Source organism: Euprymna scolopes, chromosome 12, assembly GCF_053919585.1.
Source record: "Euprymna scolopes isolate OS-2025 chromosome 12, ASM5391958v1, whole genome shotgun sequence".
NCBI classification, from domain to species: domain Eukaryota; kingdom Metazoa; phylum Mollusca; class Cephalopoda; order Sepiida; family Sepiolidae; genus Euprymna; species Euprymna scolopes.
Window position 1 is genome coordinate 70,721,526 of NC_136493.1, and position 22,500 is coordinate 70,744,025.

The following is a 22,500-nucleotide window of genomic DNA, read 5'->3' on the forward strand; positions in this document are numbered from 1 at the left end:
AAACTCAAAATATTGAAATATTTTAGATTTGCATACATAAATATTAAGTGTAAACTCAAAATATTAAAATATTTTAGATATGCATACATAAATATTAAATATAAACTCAAAATATTAAAATATTTTAGATATGCATACATAAATATTAAGTGCCAACTTAAGAAATTGTAAATATTTTAGATATGCATACATAAATATGAAGTGTAAACTCAAAATATTAAAATATTTTAGGTATGCATACATAAATATTTAATGCCAACTTAAGAAATTGAAATATTTTAGATATACATACATAAATATTAAATGCCAACTTAAGAAATTGTAAATATTTTAGATATGCATACATAAATATGAAGTGTAAACTCAAAATATTGAAATATTTTAGATTTGCATACATAAATATTAAATATAAACTCAAAATATTAAAATATTTTAGATATGCATACATAAATATTAAGTGCCAACTTAAGAAATTGAAATATTTTAGGTATGCATACATAAATATTTAATGCCAACTTAAGAAATTGAAATATTTTAGATATACATACATAAATATTAAATGCCAACTTAAGAAATTGTAAATATTTTAGATATGCATACATAAATATGAAGTGTAAACTCAAAAAATTGAAATATTTTAGATATGCATACATAAATATTAAATGCCAACTTAAGAAATTGAAATATTTTAGATACAAATACATAAATATAAAATGTAAACTCCAAAAATTGAAATATTTTAGATATGCATACATAAATATCAAATATAAACTCAAGAAATTGAAATATTTTAGATATGCATACATAAATATTAAGTGCCAACTTAAGAAATTGAAATATTTTAGATATGCATACATAAATATTAAGTGTAAACTCAAAAAATTGAAATATTTTAGATATGCATACATAAATATTAAGTGTAAACTCAAAAAATTGAAATATTTTAGATATGCATACATAAATATTAAGTGTAAACTCAAAAAATTGAAATATTTTAGATATGCATACATAAATATTAAGTGTAAACTCAAAAAATTGAAATATTTTAGATATGCATACATAAATATTAAGTGCCAACTTAAGAAATTTAAATATTTTAGATATGCATGCATAAATATTAAGTGTAAACTCAAAAAATTGAAATATTTTAGATATGCATACATAAATATTAAGTGCCAACTTAAGAAATTGAAATATTTTAGATATGCATACATAAATATTAAGTGTAAACTCAAAAAATTGAAATATTTTAGATATGCATACATAAATATTAAGTGTAAACTCAAAAAATTGAAATATTTTAGATATGCATACATAAATATTAAGTGTAAACTCAAAAAATTGAAATATTTTAGATATGCATACATAAATATTAAGTGTAAACTCAAAAAATTGAAATATTTTAGATATGCATACATAAATATTAAGTGTAAACTCAAAAAATTGAAATATTTTAGATATGCATACATAAATATTAAGTGTAAACTCAAAAAATTGAAATATTTTAGATATGCATACATAAATATTAAGTGTAAACTCAAAAAATTGAAATATTTTAGATATGCATACATAAATATTAAGTGCCAACTTAAGAAATTTAAATATTTTAGATATGCATGCATAAATATTAAGTGTAAACTCAAAAAATTGAAATATTTTAGATATGCATACATAAATATTAAGTGTAAACTCAAAAAATTGAAATATTTTAGATATGCATACATAAATATTAAGTGCCAACTTAAGAAATTTAAATATTTTAGATATGCATGCATAAATATTAAGTGTAAACTCAAAAAATTGAAATATTTTAGATATGCATACATAAATATTAAGTGTAAACTCAAAAAATTGAAATATTTTAGATATGCATACATAAATATTAAGTGTAAACTCAAAAAATTGAAATATTTTAGATATGCATACATAAATATTAAGTGCCAACTTAAGAAATTTAAATATTTTAGATATGCATACATAAATATTAAGTGCCAACTTAAGAAATTTAAATATTTTAGATATGCATACATAAATATTAAGTGTAAACTCAAAAAATTGAAATATTTTAGATATGCATACATAAATATTAAGTGCCAACTTAAGAAATTTAAATATTTTAGATATGCATGCATAAATATTAAGTGTAAACTCAAAAAATTGAAATATTTTAGATATGCATACATAAATATTAAGTGTAAACTCAAAAAATTGAAATATTTTAGATATGCATACATAAATATTAAGTGTAAACTCAAAAAATTGAAATATTTTAGATATGCATACATAAATATTAAGTGCCAACTTAAGAAATTGTAAATATTTTAGATATGCATGCATAAATATTAAATGTAAACTCAAAAAATTGAAATATTTTAGATATGCATACATAAATATTAAGTGCCAACTTAAGAAATTGTAAATATTTTAGATATGCATGCATAAATATTAAGTGTAAACTCAAAAAATTGAAATATTTTAGATATGCATACATAAATATTAAGTGTAAACTCAAAAAATTGAAATATTTTAGATATGCATACATAAATATTAAGTGCCAACTTAAGAAATTTAAATATTTTAGATATGCATGCATAAATATTAAGTGTAAACTCAAAAAATTGAAATATTTTAGATATGCATACATAAATATTAAGTGTAAACTCAAAAAATTGAAATATTTTAGATATGCATACATAAATATTAAGTGTAAACTCAAAAAATTGAAATATTTTAGATATGCATACATAAATATTAAGTGCCAACTTAAGAAATTTAAATATTTTAGATATGCATACATAAATATTAAGTGCCAACTTAAGAAATTTAAATATTTTAGATATGCATACATAAATATTAAGTGTAAACTCAAAAAATTGAAATATTTTAGATATGCATACATAAATATTAAGTGCCAACTTAAGAAATTTAAATATTTTAGATATGCATGCATAAATATTAAGTGTAAACTCAAAAAATTGAAATATTTTAGATATGCATACATAAATATTAAGTGTAAACTCAAAAAATTGAAATATTTTAGATATGCATACATAAATATTAAGTGTAAACTCAAAAAATTGAAATATTTTAGATATGCATACATAAATATTAAGTGCCAACTTAAGAAATTGTAAATATTTTAGATATGCATGCATAAATATTAAATGTAAACTCAAAAAATTGAAATATTTTAGATATGCATACATAAATATTAAGTGCCAACTTAAGAAATTGTAAATATTTTAGATATGCATGCATAAATATTAAGTGTAAACTCAAAAAATTGAAATATTTTAGATATGCATACATAAATATTAAGTGTAAACTCAAAAAATTGAAATATTTTAGATATGCATACATAAATATTAAGTGTAAACTCAAAAAATTGAAATATTTTAGATATGCATACATAAATATTAAGTGTAAACTCAAAAAATTGAAATATTTTAGATATGCATACATAAATATTAAGTGTAAACTCAAAAAATTGAAATATTTTAGATATGCATACATAAATATTAAGTGCCAACTTAAGAAATTTAAATATTTTAGATATGCATGCATAAATATTAAGTGTAAACTCAAAAAATTGAAATATTTTAGATATGCATACATAAATATTAAGTGTAAACTCAAAAAATTGAAATATTTTAGATATGCATACATAAATATTAAGTGTAAACTCAAAAAATTGAAATATTTTAGATATGCATACATAAATATTAAGTGCCAACTTAAGAAATTTAAATATTTTAGATATGCATGCATAAATATTAAGTGTAAACTCAAAAAATTGAAATATTTTAGATATGCATACATAAATATTAAGTGTAAACTAAAAAAATTGAAATATTTTAGATATGCATACATAAATATTAAGTGCCAACTTAAGAAATTTAAATATTTTAGATATGCATACATAAATATTAAATGTAAACTCAAAAAATTGAAATATTTTAGATATGCATACATAAATATTAAGTGCCAACTTAAGAAATTGAAATATTTTAGATATGCATACATAAATATTAAGTGTAAACTCAAAAAATTGAAATATTTTAGATATGCATACATAAATATTAAGTGTAAACTCAAAAAATTGAAATATTTTAGATATGCATACATAAATATTAAGTGCCAACTTAAGAAATTTAAATATTTTAGATATGCATGCATAAATATTAAGTGTAAACTCAAAAAATTGAAATATTTTAGATATGCATACATAAATATTAAGTGTAAACTCAAAAAATTGAAATATTTTAGATATGCATACATAAATATTAAGTGCCAACTTAAGAAATTTAAATATTTTAGATATGCATACATAAATATTAAATGTAAACTCAAAAAATTGAAATATTTTAGATATGCATACATAAATATTAAGTGCCAACTTAAGAAATTGAAATATTTTAGATATGCATACATAAATATTAAGTGTAAACTCAAAAAATTGAAATATTTTAGATATGCATACATAAATATTAAGTGCCAACTTAAGAAATTTAAATATTTTAGATATGCATGCATAAATATTAAGTGTAAACTCAAAAAATTGAAATATTTTAGATATGCATACATAAATATTAAGTGCCAACTTAAGAAATTTAAATATTTTAGATATGCATACATAAATATTAAGTGTAAACTCAAAAAATTGAAATATTTTAGATATGCATACATAAATATTAAGTGCCAACTTAAGAAATTGAAATATTTTAGATATGCATACATAAATATTAAGTGTAAACTCAAAAAATTGAAATATTTTAGATATGCATACATAAATATTAAGTGCCAACTTAAGAAATTTAAATATTTTAGATATGCATACATAAATATTAAGTGTAAACTCAAAAAATTGAAATATTTTAGATATGCATACATAAATATTAAGTGCCAACTTAAGAAATTTAAATATTTTAGATATGCATACATAAATATTAAGTGTAAACTCAAAAAATTGAAATATTTTAGATATGCATACATAAATATTAAGTGCCAACTTAAGAAATTGAAATATTTTAGATATGCATGCATAAATATTAAGTGTAAACTCAAAAAATTGAAATATTTTAGATATGCATACATAAATATTAAGTGCCAACTTAAGAAATTTAAATATTTTAGATATGCATACATAAATATTAAGTGTAAACTCAAAAAATTGAAATATTTTAGATATGCATACATAAATATTAAGTGTAAACTCAAAAAATTGAAATATTTTAGATATGCATACATAAATATTAAGTGCCAACTTAAGAAATTTAAATATTTTAGATATGCATGCATAAATATTAAGTGTAAACTCAAAAAATTGAAATATTTTAGATATGCATAAATAAATATTAAGTGCCAACTTAAGAAATTGAAATATTTTAGATATGCATACATAAATATTAAGTGTAAACTCAAAAAATTGAAATATTTTAGATATGCATACATAAATATTAAGTGTAAACTCAAAAAATTGAAATATTTTAGATATGCATACATAAATATCAAATATAAACTCAAAATATTAAAATATTTTAGATATGCATACATAAATATTAAATGCCAACTTAAGAAATTTAAATATTTTAGATATGCATGCATAAATATTAAGTGTAAACTCAAAAAATTGAAATATTTTAGATATGCATACATAAATATTAAATGCCAACTTAAGAAATTGAAATATTTTAGATATGCATACATAAATATTAAGTGTAAACTCAAAAAATTGAAATATTTTAGATATGCATACATAAATATTAAGTGCCAACTTAAGAAATTGAAATATTTTAGATATGCATGCATAAATATTAAATGCCAACTTAAGAAATTGTAAATATTTTAGATATGCATACATAAATATTAAATGCCAACTCATGAAATTGAAATATTTTAGATATGCATACATAAATATCAAATATAAACTCAAAATATTGAAATATTTTAGATATGCATACATAAATATTAAATGCCAACTTAAGAAATTGAAATATTTTAGATACGAATACATAAATATTAAATGCCAACTCATGAAATTGAAATATTTTAGATATGCATACATAAATATCAAATATAAACTCAAAATATTGAAATATTTTAGATATGCATACATAAATATTAAATGCCAACTTAAGAAATTGAAATATTTTAGATACAAGTACATAAATATAAAATGTAAACTCAAGAAATTGAAATATTTTAGATATGCATGCATAAATATTAAATGTAAACTCAAAAAATTGAAATATTTTAGATATGCATACATAAATGTTAAATGCCAACTTAAGAAATTGAAATATTTCAGGTATGCATACATAAATATTAAATGCCAACTTAAGAAATTGAAATATTTAAGATATGCATACATAAATATTAAATGCCAACTTAAGAAATTGAAATATTTTAGATATGCATACATAAATATTAAATGCCAACTTAAGAAATTGAAATATTTAAGATATGCATACATAAATATTAAATGCCAACTTAAGAAATTGAAATATTTTAGGTATGCATACATAAATATTAAATGCCAACTTAAGAAATTGAAATATTTTAGATATACATACATAAATATTAAATGCCAACTTAAGAAATTGTAAATATTTTAGATATGCATACATAAATATGAAGTGTAAACTGAAAAAATTGAAATATTTTAGATATGCATACATAAATATTAAATGTAAACTTAAGAAATTGAAATATTTTAGATATGCATACATAAATATGAAGTGTAAACTCAAAAAATTGAAATATTTTAGATATGCATACATAAATATTAAATATAAACTCAAAATATTAAAATATTTTAGATATGCATACATAAATATGAAGTGTAAACTCAAAATATTGAAATATTTTAGATTTGCATACATAAATATTAAATATAAACTCAAAATATTAAAATATTTTAGATATGCATACATAAATATTAAGTGCCAACTTAAGAAATTGAAATATTTTAGGTATGCATACATAAATATTTAATGCCAACTTAAGAAATTGAAATATTTTAGATATGCATACATAAATATTAAGTGCCAACTTAAGAAATTGTAAATATTTTAGATATGCATGCATAAATATTAAGTGTAAACTCAAAAAATTGAAATATTTTAGATATGCATACATAAATATTAAATGCCAACTTAAGAAATTGAAATATTTTAGGTATGCATACATAAATATTAAATGCCAACTTAAGAAATTGAAATATTTTAGATATACATACATAAATATTAAATGCCAACTTAAGAAATTGTAAATATTTTAGATATGCATACATAAATATGAAGTGTAAACTGAAAAAATTGAAATATTTTAGATATGCATACATAAATATTAAATGTAAACTTAAGAAATTGAAATATTTTAGATATGCATACATAAATATGAAGTGTAAACTCAAAAAATTGAAATATTTTAGATATGCATACATAAATATTAAATATAAACTCAAAATATTAAAATATTTTAGATATGCATACATAAATATGAAGTGTAAACTCAAAATATTGAAATATTTTAGATTTGCATACATAAATATTAAATATAAACTCAAAATATTAAAATATTTTAGATATGCATACATAAATATTAAGTGCCAACTTAAGAAATTGAAATATTTTAGGTATGCATACATAAATATTTAATGCCAACTTAAGAAATTGAAATATTTTAGATATACATACATAAATATTAAATGCCAACTTAAGAAATTGTAAATATTTTAGATATGCATACATAAATATGAAGTGTAAACTCAAAATATTGAAATATTTTAGATTTGCATACATAAATATTAAATATAAACTCAAAATATTAAAATATTTTAGATATGCATACATAAATATTAAGTGCCAACTTAAGAAATTGAAATATTTTAGGTATGCATACATAAATATTTAATGCCAACTTAAGAAATTGAAATATTTTAGATATACATACATAAATATTAAATGCCAACTTAAGAAATTGTAAATATTTTAGATATGCATACATAAATATGAAGTGTAAACTCAAGAAATTGAAATATTTTAGATATGCATACATAAATATTAAGTGCCAACTTAAGAAATTGAAATATTTTAGATATGCATACATAAATATTAAGTGTAAACTCAAAAAATTGAAATATTTTAGATATGCATACATAAATATTAAGTGTAAACTCAAAAAATTGAAATATTTTAGATATGCATACATAAATATTAAGTGCCAACTTAAGAAATTTAAATATTTTAGATATGCATGCATAAATATTAAGTGTAAACTCAAAAAATTGAAATATTTTAGATATGCATACATAAATATTAAGTGCCAACTTAAGAAATTTAAATATTTTAGATATGCATGCATAAATATTAAGTGTAAACTCAAAAAATTGAAATATTTTAGATATGCATACATAAATATTAAGTGTAAACTCAAAAAATTGAAATATTTTAGATATGCATACATAAATATTAAGTGTAAACTCAAAAAATTGAAATATTTTAGATATGCATACATAAATATTAAGTGTAAACTCAAAAAATTGAAATATTTTAGATATGCATACATAAATATTAAGTGCCAACTTAAGAAATTTAAATATTTTAGATATGCATGCATAAATATTAAGTGTAAACTCAAAAAATTGAAATATTTTAGATATGCATACATAAATATTAAGTGTAAACTCAAAAAATTGAAATATTTTAGATATGCATACATAAATATTAAGTGTAAACTCAAAAAATTGAAATATTTTAGATATGCATACATAAATATTAAGTGTAAACTCAAAAAATTGAAATATTTTAGATATGCATACATAAATATTAAGTGTAAACTCAAAAAATTGAAATATTTTAGATATGCATACATAAATATTAAGTGTAAACTCAAAAAATTGAAATATTTTAGATATGCATACATAAATATTAAGTGTAAACTCAAAAAATTGAAATATTTTAGATATGCATACATAAATATTAAGTGCCAACTTAAGAAATTTAAATATTTTAGATATGCATGCATAAATATTAAGTGTAAACTCAAAAAATTGAAATATTTTAGATATGCATACATAAATATTAAGTGTAAACTCAAAAAATTGAAATATTTTAGATATGCATACATAAATATTAAGTGTAAACTCAAAAAATTGAAATATTTTAGATATGCATACATAAATATTAAGTGTAAACTCAAAAAATTGAAATATTTTAGATATGCATACATAAATATTAAGTGCCAACTTAAGAAATTTAAATATTTTAGATATGCATGCATAAATATTAAGTGTAAACTCAAAAAATTGAAATATTTTAGATATGCATACATAAATATTAAGTGCCAACTTAAGAAATTTAAATATTTTAGATATGCATGCATAAATATTAAGTGTAAACTCAAAAAATTGAAATATTTTAGATATGCATACATAAATATTAAGTGTAAACTCAAAAAATTGAAATATTTTAGATATGCATACATAAATATTAAGTGTAAACTCAAAAAATTGAAATATTTTAGATATGCATACATAAATATTAAGTGCCAACTTAAGAAATTTAAATATTTTAGATATGCATGCATAAATATTAAGTGTAAACTCAAAAAATTGAAATATTTTAGATATGCATACATAAATATTAAGTGTAAACTCAAAAAATTGAAATATTTTAGATATGCATACATAAATATTAAGTGCCAACTTAAGAAATTTAAATATTTTAGATATGCATGCATAAATATTAAGTGTAAACTCAAAAAATTGAAATATTTTAGATATGCATACATAAATATTAAGTGTAAACTCAAAAAATTGAAATATTTTAGATATGCATACATAAATATTAAGTGTAAACTCAAAAAATTGAAATATTTTAGATATGCATACATAAATATTAAGTGCCAACTTAAGAAATTTAAATATTTTAGATATGCATGCATAAATATTAAGTGTAAACTCAAAAAATTGAAATATTTTAGATATGCATACATAAATATTAAGTGTAAACTCAAAAAATTGAAATATTTTAGATATGCATACATAAATATTAAGTGTAAACTCAAAAAATTGAAATATTTTAGATATGCATACATAAATATTAAGTGCCAACTTAAGAAATTGAAATATTTTAGATATGCATACATAAATATTAAGTGTAAACTCAAAAAATTGAAATATTTTAGATATGCATACATAAATATTAAGTGTAAACTCAAAAAATTGAAATATTTTAGATATGCATACATAAATATTAAGTGTAAACTCAAAAAATTGAAATATTTTAGATATGCATACATAAATATTAAGTGCCAACTTAAGAAATTTAAATATTTTAGATATGCATGCATAAATATTAAGTGTAAACTCAAAAAATTGAAATATTTTAGATATGCATAAATAAATATTAAGTGCCAACTAAAGAAATTGAAATATTTTAGATATGCATACATAAATATTAAGTGTAAACTCAAAAAATTGAAATATTTTAGATATGCATACATAAATATTAAGTGTAAACTCAAAAAATTGAAATATTTTAGATATGCATACATAAATATTAAGTGTAAACTCAAAAAATTGAAATATTTTAGATATGCATACATAAATATTAAGTGTAAACTCAAAAAATTGAAATATTTTAGATATGCATACATAAATATCAAATATAAACTCAAAATATTAAAATATTTTAGATATGCATACATAAATATTAAATGCCAACTTAAGAAATTTAAATATTTTAGATATGCATGCATAAATATTAAGTGTAAACTCAAAAAATTGAAATATTTTAGATATGCATACATAAATATTAAATGCCAACTTAAGAAATTGAAATATTTTAGATATGCATACATAAATATTAAGTGTAAACTCAAAAAATTGAAATATTTTAGATATGCATACATAAATATTAAGTGCCAACTTAAGAAATTGAAATATTTTAGATATGCATACATAAATATTAAGTGTAAACTCAAAAAATTGAAATATTTTAGATATGCATACATAAATATTAAGTGCCAACTTAAGAAATTGAAATATTTTAGATACGAATACATAAATATTAAATGCCAACTCATGAAATTGAAATATTTTAGATATGCATACATAAATATCAAATATAAACTCAAAATATTGAAATATTTTAGATATGCATACATAAATATTAAATGCCAACTTAAGAAATTGAAATATTTTAGATACAAGTACATAAATATAAAATGTAAACTCAAGAAATTGAAATATTTTAGATATGCATGCATAAATATTAAATGTAAACTCAAAAAATTGAAATATTTTAGATATGCATACATAAATGTTAAATGCCAACTTAAGAAATTGAAATATTTCAGGTATGCATACATAAATATTAAATGCCAACTTAAGAAATTGAAATATTTAAGATATGCATACATAAATATTAAATGCCAACTTAAGAAATTGAAATATTTTAGATATGCATACATAAATATTAAATGCCAACTTAAGAAATTGAAATATTTAAGATATGCATACATAAATATTAAATGCCAACTTAAGAAATTGAAATATTTTAGGTATGCATACATAAATATTAAATGCCAACTTAAGAAATTGAAATATTTTAGATATACATACATAAATATTAAATGCCAACTTAAGAAATTGTAAATATTTTAGATATGCATACATAAATATGAAGTGTAAACTGAAAAAATTGAAATATTTTAGATATGCATACATAAATATTAAATGTAAACTTAAGAAATTGAAATATTTTAGATATGCATGCATAAATATTAAGTGTAAACTCAAAATATTGAAATATTTTAGATATGCATACATAAATATTAAGTGTAAACTCAAAAAATTGAAATATTTTAGATATGCATACATAAATATCAAGTGTAAACTCAAAATATTGAAATATTTTAGATATGCATACATAAATATTAAGTGTAAACTCAAAAAATTGAAATATTTTAGATATGCATACATAAATATTAAATGCCAACTTAAGAAATTGAAATATTTTAGATACAAATACATAAATATGTAGTGTAAACTCAAAATATTGAAATATTTTAGATACAAATACATAAATATTAAATGTAAACTCAAAAAATTGAAATATTTTAGATATGCATACATAAATATTAAATGCCAACTTAAGAAATTGAAATATTTTAGATACAAATACATAAATATGTAGTGTAAACTCAAAAAATTGAAATATTTTAGATATGCATACATAAATATTAAATGCCAACTTAAGAAATTGAAATATTTTAGATATGCATACATAAATATTAAATGTAAACTCAAAAAATTGAAATATTTTAGATATGCATACATAAATATTAAGTGTAAACTCAAAAAATTGAAATATTTTAGATAAGCATACATAAATATCAAATATAAGCTCAAAATATTGAAATATTTTAGATATGCATACATAAATATTAAATGCCAACTTAAGAAATTGAAATATTTTAGATACGAATACATAAATATTAAATGCCAACTTAAGAAATTGAAATATTTTAGATACGAATACATAAATATTAAATGCCAACTTAAGAAATTGACATATTTTAGATATGCATACATAAATATAAAATGTAAACTCAAGAAGTTGAAATATTTTAGATATGTATGCATAAATATTAAATGTAAACTGAAGAAATTGAAATATTTTATATGTATGCATATCTAAAATATTTCAATATTTTGAGTTTACACTTGATATTTATGTATGCATATCTAAAATATTTCAGTTTCTTCAGTTTATATTTAATATTTTTATATGCATATCTAAAATATTGCAATTTTTTGAGTTTACACTTGATATTTATGTATGCATATCTAAAATATTTCAATTTCTTGAGTTTACACTTGATATTTATATATGCATATCTAAAATATTTCAATTTTTTGAGTTTTCATTTTATATTTATGTATGCATATCTTAAATATTTCAATTTCTTGAGGTTACACTTAATATTTATGTATTCGTATCTAAAATATTTCAATTTCTTAAGTTGGCATTTAATATTTATGTATGCATATCTAAAATATTTCAATTTTTTGAGTTTATATTTGATATTTATGTATGCATATCTAAAATATTTCAATTTTTTGAGTTTACACTTAATATTTATGTATGCATATCTAAAATATTAGAGATCATAATTAAAAATAGATATTGTATCTAAAGTTAGCAACATAAACATTACTTATTTACTTGCCTCAATCTTTATGTACCTCTATACTATTTGAACCATTCTATAACTATAAAAATTTGCATCAATGTGTAAGGTCTAAAATACTTGAATTCTTTCAGATTCTACTAGTGTCCAGCTTTGTCAAAAACCAAGTCAACATCTCTTAGAAAACAATTATAGAAACTCACAGAATTTTATTGAAGAAAGTATATCTTCTGGAATGCCACGTTATAGCAACGATACAGAAATAGAAAGTTCTCTCTTGTCACTTACTTCCCAGCAAAGACTACATTTTGATATTCAGGTAAGTGGCTTCTATATTTCATCATTAAATAGCCTAGACCTTTGGAATGTTATGGCAAGATGGGGGTAAGGAGTACTTTTGAAAACTGGGCCGATATGGAAGGTGGTCAAACCAAAGTGACAATAGCCTGAAGAAATTAAAAATAAAAAAAAAATACAATCACATTTTCAGAAAGTGAAATTGAAATATTTTAGATATGCATTTTCGGAATGTGCAGAAATACTCTTACACCATCATCGTCAAAACTGTCAGCAATGAGATTTCTAATCTAAATCAAGGATAGTTGCCATTTGAATAAAAATGGAGTTAATGAGGAAATATGCAGCCTTTAAAAACAAATTTTTTGAATTCCATTTACTTGAGTGATACATCTTTAAGAAAAAACCTTTTAAAATATTAAGACACTATAATAATAGTGTTTAGGAATCCAAGTATAAAGCGATGTATATCCATCATATGGAAAGTATTCAGGCAATTGTTGACAATTTTACAAAACGCAGAAATCCCATCATATGAGGTAGTGTCAGCATACAGCACACATGTTCAGCCTTTACATTTGTATGGCTGTGAGATGTGGTCAACGATAAAATATCAAATAACATGGTCTTTACTGGAGTGCATCAGATGAAGAAAATTGCCAATCTAACCATTAAGGCTTCCATAAAAAATTGTATTGCACAGCGACATCTCAAGTTGTACAACTATGTCATGCATCAATATTGATGGTTAAAACTGCTTAAGACATGTAGGGGGTGACTTGATGACTACTTGATCATAGCAGGTGACACAAGCAACAAACAAGAAGTTTGAAGTCATTCATGAAACATCAAATGTCAGCATGAAACATGAAGAGATAAAATAATATATCTTACATTTTTCTGTTGACAGTCTAGTGTGATCAGTTTTACTCTATTTAAAGATGATCTTTTTCATTTATTATTTTAATAAAAATGCTGAGGATTTTTTTATGGGAAATACTTGGAAAAGAAATTGATAAAAAGAATAAAAAAATCTTTTTGTTTGCATATTTTTCTTTGTATTTAAAATTTGCTTTTTGATAGCAAAATATTTGTGTGATTAGAAAACAATTAAAACTTTGAGTAAAATGTTTTTGTGTTTTTTGCAGGTTTATAAGAAAAATGAAATTGCATTCACAGTTGATTTAAAACAATTTTTAGCAAGAAATAACTTACATCTGGAGACGACATATTGGGAGAATGTTCCTGTTAACAGTTATCAATTATTCCAGGCTGTCAGTGAATTTGGTGGTTATGAAAAGGTGCATTCATCCACATTTACATTATTATTTGTTGAATAACCCCACTTAACATATATCAGACATTTTCTATTGATAATGATTTTCTTTAGGTTATTAGACCTATTTTGTAGGAATGATCTACCTATTGCTCATAGTCTTAAAAGGTCTCTGAGGAATGATGAAAGTGGGGAGTGGCATAAATTTATTTTCCTCTGATTTTCAATGACATTTTAATCACATTTACATGATTTAAAAATAAATAGATTACACTGTGCAACAAATTTGAATTGAAAAAAAAGTACAAGACATATAAGACCTGTTTCGGTGTAAGAAAAGTATGCTGATTCCAAATCTGACATTTATTTCTCTGGATTAGGTACCATTTTCATGTACTTTATTATTAATTATTTTGAAAAAAAAAAACACTGAATTCACCAGTTTAAACAACATTTGTCCTCTTAACTCTCTTGTGTAGAGTGTCATCATCCTTTTTTAAATTCCAGCAGTAGTCTGCCAACATACCAGTGTTCCATTTTCCTTTAAAACGTTTTTCTATTAATGAAATATCTTGATGGAACCTTTCGCCATGTTCATCACTCACATGGCCAAGATTCTCAGCAAAAAAATCCAAATGAGAGTGGAGCACATGAACTTTTAGAGACATGTTACATCCCATATCATGAAAATGATGCAATAGATCATTCACAACTTGCACATAGTCTTCTGAACGATGTTTTCCCAGGAAGTTATCACAAACTTTCTTGAATGACTCAAAGGCACATTTTTCTTTTCTCATGAGATGTGTGTTAAAAGTTTCATCAAGAACAATTTTTCGAATTTGGGGATCTATGAAGATACCTTCTTTTATTTTAGCTCGACTTTTCTGCAAGATATGCAAATGCCAAGGAATCCTTGTCTAGTGCTTTCACAAACTGCTTGAACAAACCGAGTTTAATATGCAAAGGTGGTAAATGGATTCTATCACTTTGCAGAAGTGGTTTGTGTTTGATGTTATGTTTTCCTTGCTCAATTTCATCTCTAGCAGGCCAGTGCTTGCGTACATAGTGTTCAGCTCTTGCTCTAGAGTCCCATAAGCACAAGAAGCAACAAAATTTAGTATAGCCTGGCTGAAGGCCAGTGAGCATGGCTATAACCTTGAAATCTGCACAAACATGCCATTTATGGACTTAATAATGTATGCTTGCTAAAATTGTTTTTAAATTTTCATATGATTCTTTCATGGTTGTGCTGTAAGCTATAGGAAGAGATGGCAGGGTGTTCCCATTGTGAAGCAAAACAGCTTTTATGCTTTCTTTGGATGCATCTAAGAAAAGTCGCCAGTTGGTATTATCATATTGTATTTCCAGCTGTTCAAAAAGTCCAACAATGTCATTGCAGAAGCATAAATCATCTGTCAAAGTGAACAAAACATGCAAGTTTTGTGCACGTTTTCTGTACAATGTTATTTTCACACCTTTTCTAAGAAGATTTCGTTCTTTAAGCCTTGATGCAAGAAGTTCACTTTTGTCTTTGGTTAAATAAAGATCTCTGCATAAGTCATTTAGAGCATCTTGAGAAAATAGTATTGGTTTATTATTGCTTTTTGAATTAGAAAATTCTACTGTTTCATCACTGTAATGTTCATCCCCACTGCTTGAACTCCACATTTCCTGATCAGGGGGTTTTGGTACAGGTAATTCTTTTGAGTGCTCAACTGGGCGCATTGCTGATTGCTAATTTGGGTAAACGATGTGTTTCTTTTTTTTTTGCTATTGCACAGCTCGTATAGTCTTGCTGACAAAAATAGCAATCATTAGAATGAGCTTTCTGCTCTCGCCAAATCATTGGCACACCAAACTTCATGTGAACATTCTTTTTTGCATACCATGCGCTCAATGTTTTCACACATGTAAGGCAACAGGCATGAGGAGCCCATGACTTGTCTTGGTCTCCTATATCAAAATGAAAGTACGCCTTGTACAATTTCTTGATATGGCTGGTAATGCTGCGCCTTTCTTTAGCAAATGTTAATTCGCCACATATGTAGCAGAATTTGCTTGGATCATTTTTGCACTGTCTTGAAGTCATTGTCAAAGCCTATACTGCATCTAAAGAATAAAGACAAGAAAAAAAGTAAATTGTTTTATAAAGAAAAATAAGGATTCCATAATGTGAACATGTTAAGCCATTATAAACGCCCACTAGCAAGTTATTAGATTCTTTCATATATAAAGTAAGAGGTTGATAAAATTTCATTTCTATTTTTTGCATTTAATTTAGTAAATTTTCAGAAAAGAATGTATAAAATGCCCCTTTATGTTTAAAACATTAAAATACACAATAATCCGGTCTTTATTGTAGTTTTTAGTTAAAAAATACTTTATTAAATGTATATCTATTTTTAACCCTCAGATTTTTTCCCGTGCCCTACAAATAAGGTTCTGAGGCAGGTTTTAGCTTCTTTTCCTTGATTTTTTTAGCCTACATTAAAAAATGCCTTTCTTGATGTATACCATGGCTTTTCGGAAGGTGGTGAACACCAAACCATGTACTACAGCATTATGTTTTTACTTTTGAAAAAATTAGCCCTTGGTCTAGAAAATATTATGCTAACCAAGCTAGCTCTGTCATCTAGCTCTCTTAAATCTGGAAAAATAGCTCATTTCGGCCGACTTTAGCAAATAAATGATTCAAATAAATCATTTAACAAATAATGTACATAATACGTGTATATTAAACTGTGTTTTTCTCTTAAGATTTATAATTTAATACACATAATATGTGACTGCAAAGTCGTCAGTAACCCATTTTTGACGTTTTTACTGAAATTTACGACTGTGGCAATTTTGCACAAATTATACCTAATTCAACAAAAAGAAAGCCAGAAATAAAATTTCCACATTACTAGGTATACAAAAATTGCTGCAGATATCCTGTACTTTTTTTAGTGTTGCACAGTGTTATCAAAATAAAGATCTATTTTGATAATTTGTACACCTTCATATTGGTTTTATCACCACAAAAATCTTTATAAGCACATAACTTATCTCCATGTGTTTTTGATGGCATTGAACTATTTTAAGGCCTGATGTCTTAGACTTATTAAAAATCCACCATTTAGGGAGTATAAATCCATACCCTCAATGATTTTTTATCAAACTTAAACCAAAAGTAACAGACACAAAATTATAACAACCCTAAAAATGTGAATAAACTTTGTTCTAGGGCCACTTAATAACAGTCGAACTCAGCAGAATTTAAACTTTTTAAAATACATAAGTTTAAGTGTGGAATATATATTTTAACCATATCAATATATGGTTTCATTGCTTTGAGATATTTGGGGGCCAGTTTCATCTCTTGCACTTACAAGTATGTCTCAATATTATGAACATGTTCGTAGATGGCTGTTCCAGTTAGTATGTACTAAAATTAACTCTTGTGCAATTAGTGAAGGTGGATGATTTCTTCTTTTCTCTACCAGTCTGCTAGTCTTTCTCGATTCTATTGTTATTGCCATGAAAGGCGCTCAAGATCCAATCTTTGATTCTTTCTTGAAAGAACCTGTTAAAACTACCACTAGAACTTTCATTTCTTCTTCTGTGTGCCTAACATCAATAAATAATCAAACTTTATTCATCATTTCATCATTTTCAATCCTTTCTAATATTCTTCATCATTCAACTAACACTAACCCATCTCATTAGCCCTTATCATCATGTAACTTTTAGCCTTAGTAAATAAAGATTAAAAAATAGTGAAAAGTATTCTACAATAAGCATTTTTATAACAAATGTTATTTGAATATTTATGAAAAAATAATTTTTTGTTTGTAGGTTTCTCAAAAGTCAAAATGGTCCAGTATTTACCAAGAAATGACCCATACTAATGTTAGATATAAAGGCACACTTGCTCGGAATTTCTATTACAGGTAATATTAACTTTTACTAAGCATGCATCTATTACTAATATTTGGTATGGTTGAACCTAAAGCTATACGATTATTGTTTTATGCTCATTTCAGTTTACTATTTAAACTAATGTACAGGATGACCCCCCAAAAAAGGGACCCCAACTCTAATTAGGCCCCGTTTCTTAGTGTTTTGTCCGAATGAAATGAAACTTTGGTCATAACTAGTTTATTATATTCAAAACATCACATCAAAACACGAGGGTCTTTGGCCTTTTTTTCTCCATTCTACAGCATATGTTCTAGATGACCTCCATTTAGCTTTTGTTTTTTTTTGGGTCACCCTGTATTATCTTTCAATTGGTTTTACTAAATACCAAATTATTTCCAATCATTGTACGACTGGCTGCTCCTGCTGTTTGTCATATAGAAACGTGTAAAGTTGCTTGAATCAGCAGAAGCCGAATTGGACATTTAGTCATGCTGGGTTTTGTTTGTACATAAGGAGGTTTACTAAAATTGTACGACTAATTATGTACGATTATTTGCTCCTTTTACTGTTTTCTATTAAAGCAACTTTTACACAAACTTGATACTGGGTTTTGTCAGTGCAAAATATTGTAAACAATAAAATGATTTTACTTACAAATTTCAATTGAGAGGTTATTTTTGGCAAATATATTTTTAGATTCATTAGTATTTCCAATTTTTTGTAATGTTATTTTTTTTTCTAATTCTATGTGTAACTTTTATTGTTTTTTTTTTGTTAAAAACCTTTGTAAAAAAATAAAGAAGTTTATTTTTAGATTAGTTGTGTCTTGGTTTTATTTATTTATTTTTTTTTAATTCTCTCTTAAGGCAGAAAGTAAACAAAATAGAAATACAACTGTTTATGAGATATTTCAAATTTTGTTATAAATTTTCATTTCACAGCTTTAGAATATAGTTTTTAAAACAAATCAAAGTTAATGAAAAAAGTCACTTCGGTTTATTTAAGATTTAGTTTAAACCTTTATACTCCAGTTTAATTAAAAAACCAAAACAAAAAAACTAGCAGTAATCGATAATGAATTAAAAAAATGGTTGAGAAAACTTTAAAAAGCCGTTCTTAATATGGGGAGTTTAGGGGTGTTTATTTCAAAAGTCGTTCTTAATATTGAGAGTTTAGGGGTGTTTATTCCGAAAGTTGTTCTTAACATTGGGAGGTTGAGGGTGTTTTTTTTTTTTTAAATGCATCAGAGTCGCGTTATCATGAAATGGAACTTTATGCAATATTATTTTAAGGAAAAAAAGAAAAGAAAAAAAAATGAAATAATTTTTTAAAATAATAGTTATTTACTTGCCTCTCCATAAGAGCAGTTAGACACTAATGTTTTAAATATGAGGAAAACTAGTTCCCCTCAAAGAGACACAGGATTGAAAACATTGCTACAGTCTTCAGGGATTTACTCTACTTTTTAAAAAGATTTTCTAGTGTTACATTGCTATTGTGTTTCAAAATTCAAATTTAAAAAAAAGTCATTTGTAAAATTTAATTTGGAAAAAAAAAAAAACTTTTGGCTAAAAGCTGTGACTGACTAAATTCGTTTTGTTTTTATTTCAATAATAAAGAAATAAACTTGTTTATTAATTTATTTATTTTACAAAGATTTTTTAAAAAGTAGCTCACTGGGTAGAAAAAAAAGCCTCAATCTTTAAGAATTTGCCAAAAATAATTGCGATTGTGACTAAGTTGTTTTATTGTTTATTTTAATAACATTTTTTTTGCACTGATATACTTAGTAGATCGCTTGTGTAAAGGAATATTTAATAAAAATCGAGTTTTCTTTAGTAAATATCTTTTCGGTATGGACTTAAAAAGATATTTGCCAAAAGTATCCTCTCAAAACTTATGAGTAAATTTGTTTTATTACAAGATTGTTTTATGATATTACCTTCTCTATTGTTGTCTGGGGTAGTGTAGCATCTGTTCTATGGTCATGATACTATCCTTCTCCTTTTGTGGTGGGAAGGGGAGATAGTGTAGTTCTGTTTTGTTGAGACTATCATCACAAATATTATCTCCTCCGTTAAAAGGGTAGTATCAGTTCGATTGTCATGAGACCATTCTTCCAAACTTTACTTCTTTTTAGGGAGAGTAGTATACTATATGTTTGTTCATCGTAATACGATTCTCCCAAGTATTATCTCCTTTTTTGAAGGAGGCAGTTTAAAATATGTTTGTTTATCATATATACAGAGCAAACATATACAACTGCGGGAGCATGTTATTGCTACATAACATGAAAGATTTAGGTTGTTAACAATATGTTACCATTTATTATAATGATGATGACAACCACAACATCACCGACAACAACACAATTATATAAAACAAATTTAGTATCAGTTTTAAGTAATGCTTCTTTATATTAAACTCTGTAAAACACTGCAACAACTGCTATTTCCATTTTGTATAAATAAATAATTGCATAGTATTATATATATATATATTAGTCCTCACACGAAAGAGCAGGAAACAAAATGTTTTAAATAATAATAATAGAATAACACTAACAAAGACTTTCGCTGGCGCTGACTACTATTGAGCGTAACCAGTTATACAGTCCTTTTGAAAATTTCATCTCCATTTTTCTCATTATGTACTGAATATTTTAATGAAACCTATATAAAATATGTTCCTTATTAAATTTTAAAGATTTTCTATTCTGAAAGAAGTTTAAAAAATTTAATCTAAAAAAGTCATTTTAAAGTTTTTGTTGAAAAAATTCAGATTTTCTCATTATTCAAACATGTATGACAAAGAGGGAGTTGCAAAAAAAGAGTTGTCGTATGAGGAGAAATATAAACTGAAACAGAGAATATTCAGACCTGTAATAATACAAAGAAGGGGTTGCAAAAATGAGTCGTGGTGTGAGGAGAAATACAAACTGAAATAGAGAGTAGGGGAGTTTTTATAAATACATGCCAAACCGCATTCATTTTTTTAAAAATCCAAATTAATAAATTAAATAAAATATTATCTTAAAAAGATATGATACAAGTTAGAAAAGCATTTCATCCAAGACAAAAAATGAGTTGAGAAGAAATACAAACTTAAATAGAGAGAAGGAGAGTTTTAAAATATAATGTTAAAAAGATAAGATAAAAGTTAGAAAAGTATTTCATCCAAGGCATGAAAATTGTTAAACAAAATGATTTTACTATAGGCTTTAAAAATAAAGGTACCAGATTCAATTTGAAATTTATTTATCTTCGAAGTCCACTTTTATGCATTTTACAAAGTAAGGTATTAAATTTTTATACCTTACTTTGTAAAATTTATAAAAGTACACTTTGAAGATAAATAAATTTCAAATTGAATCTGGTATCTTTATTTTTAAAGCCTATAGTAAAAACATTTTGTTTAACAATTTTCATGCCTTGGATGAAATGCTTTTCTAACTTGTGTATATATATATATATATATGTATATATATATATGTATATATATATGTATATGTATATATATATATATGTATATGTATATATATATATGTATATGTATATATATATATATATATATATATATATTTATTTACCAGTGGTGAAAAAAAAAAAAAAAACCGGACTAAAGTGCTCAATGTGTAGTCAGAGCAGTATATAGGAAATTTATTACTGTGAGTCCAGAATGAGTTTACAAATTGTTTCAACTAGAGGAAAATCCTCAAAGAGAGGAAAAATCCAACTAGCATCATCAGAATTCATAGATGGACTAAGTTATAAAGTCAAATAAAAATGGAAAGATCGTAGATAAAGGGGAGTTAGAAAAGAAGG

The 22,500-nt window shown here is 23.4% G+C and overlaps 1 protein-coding gene across 1 annotated transcript in view; it reads left to right on the forward strand.

Moving 5' to 3' along the window:
- The window catches only part of LOC145291327 (uncharacterized), a 222,039-nt gene that overhangs the window by 127,922 nt on the left and 71,617 nt on the right, over positions 1 to 22,500 (forward strand). The window contains exons 8-10 of the mRNA XM_080137081.1: positions 13,332 to 13,516; positions 14,643 to 14,795; positions 18,611 to 18,705. Coding sequence (XP_079993207.1) covers positions 13,332 to 13,516; positions 14,643 to 14,795; positions 18,611 to 18,705 — 433 coding nt within the window. The remainder of the gene's footprint in view (positions 1 to 13,331; positions 13,517 to 14,642; positions 14,796 to 18,610; positions 18,706 to 22,500) is intronic.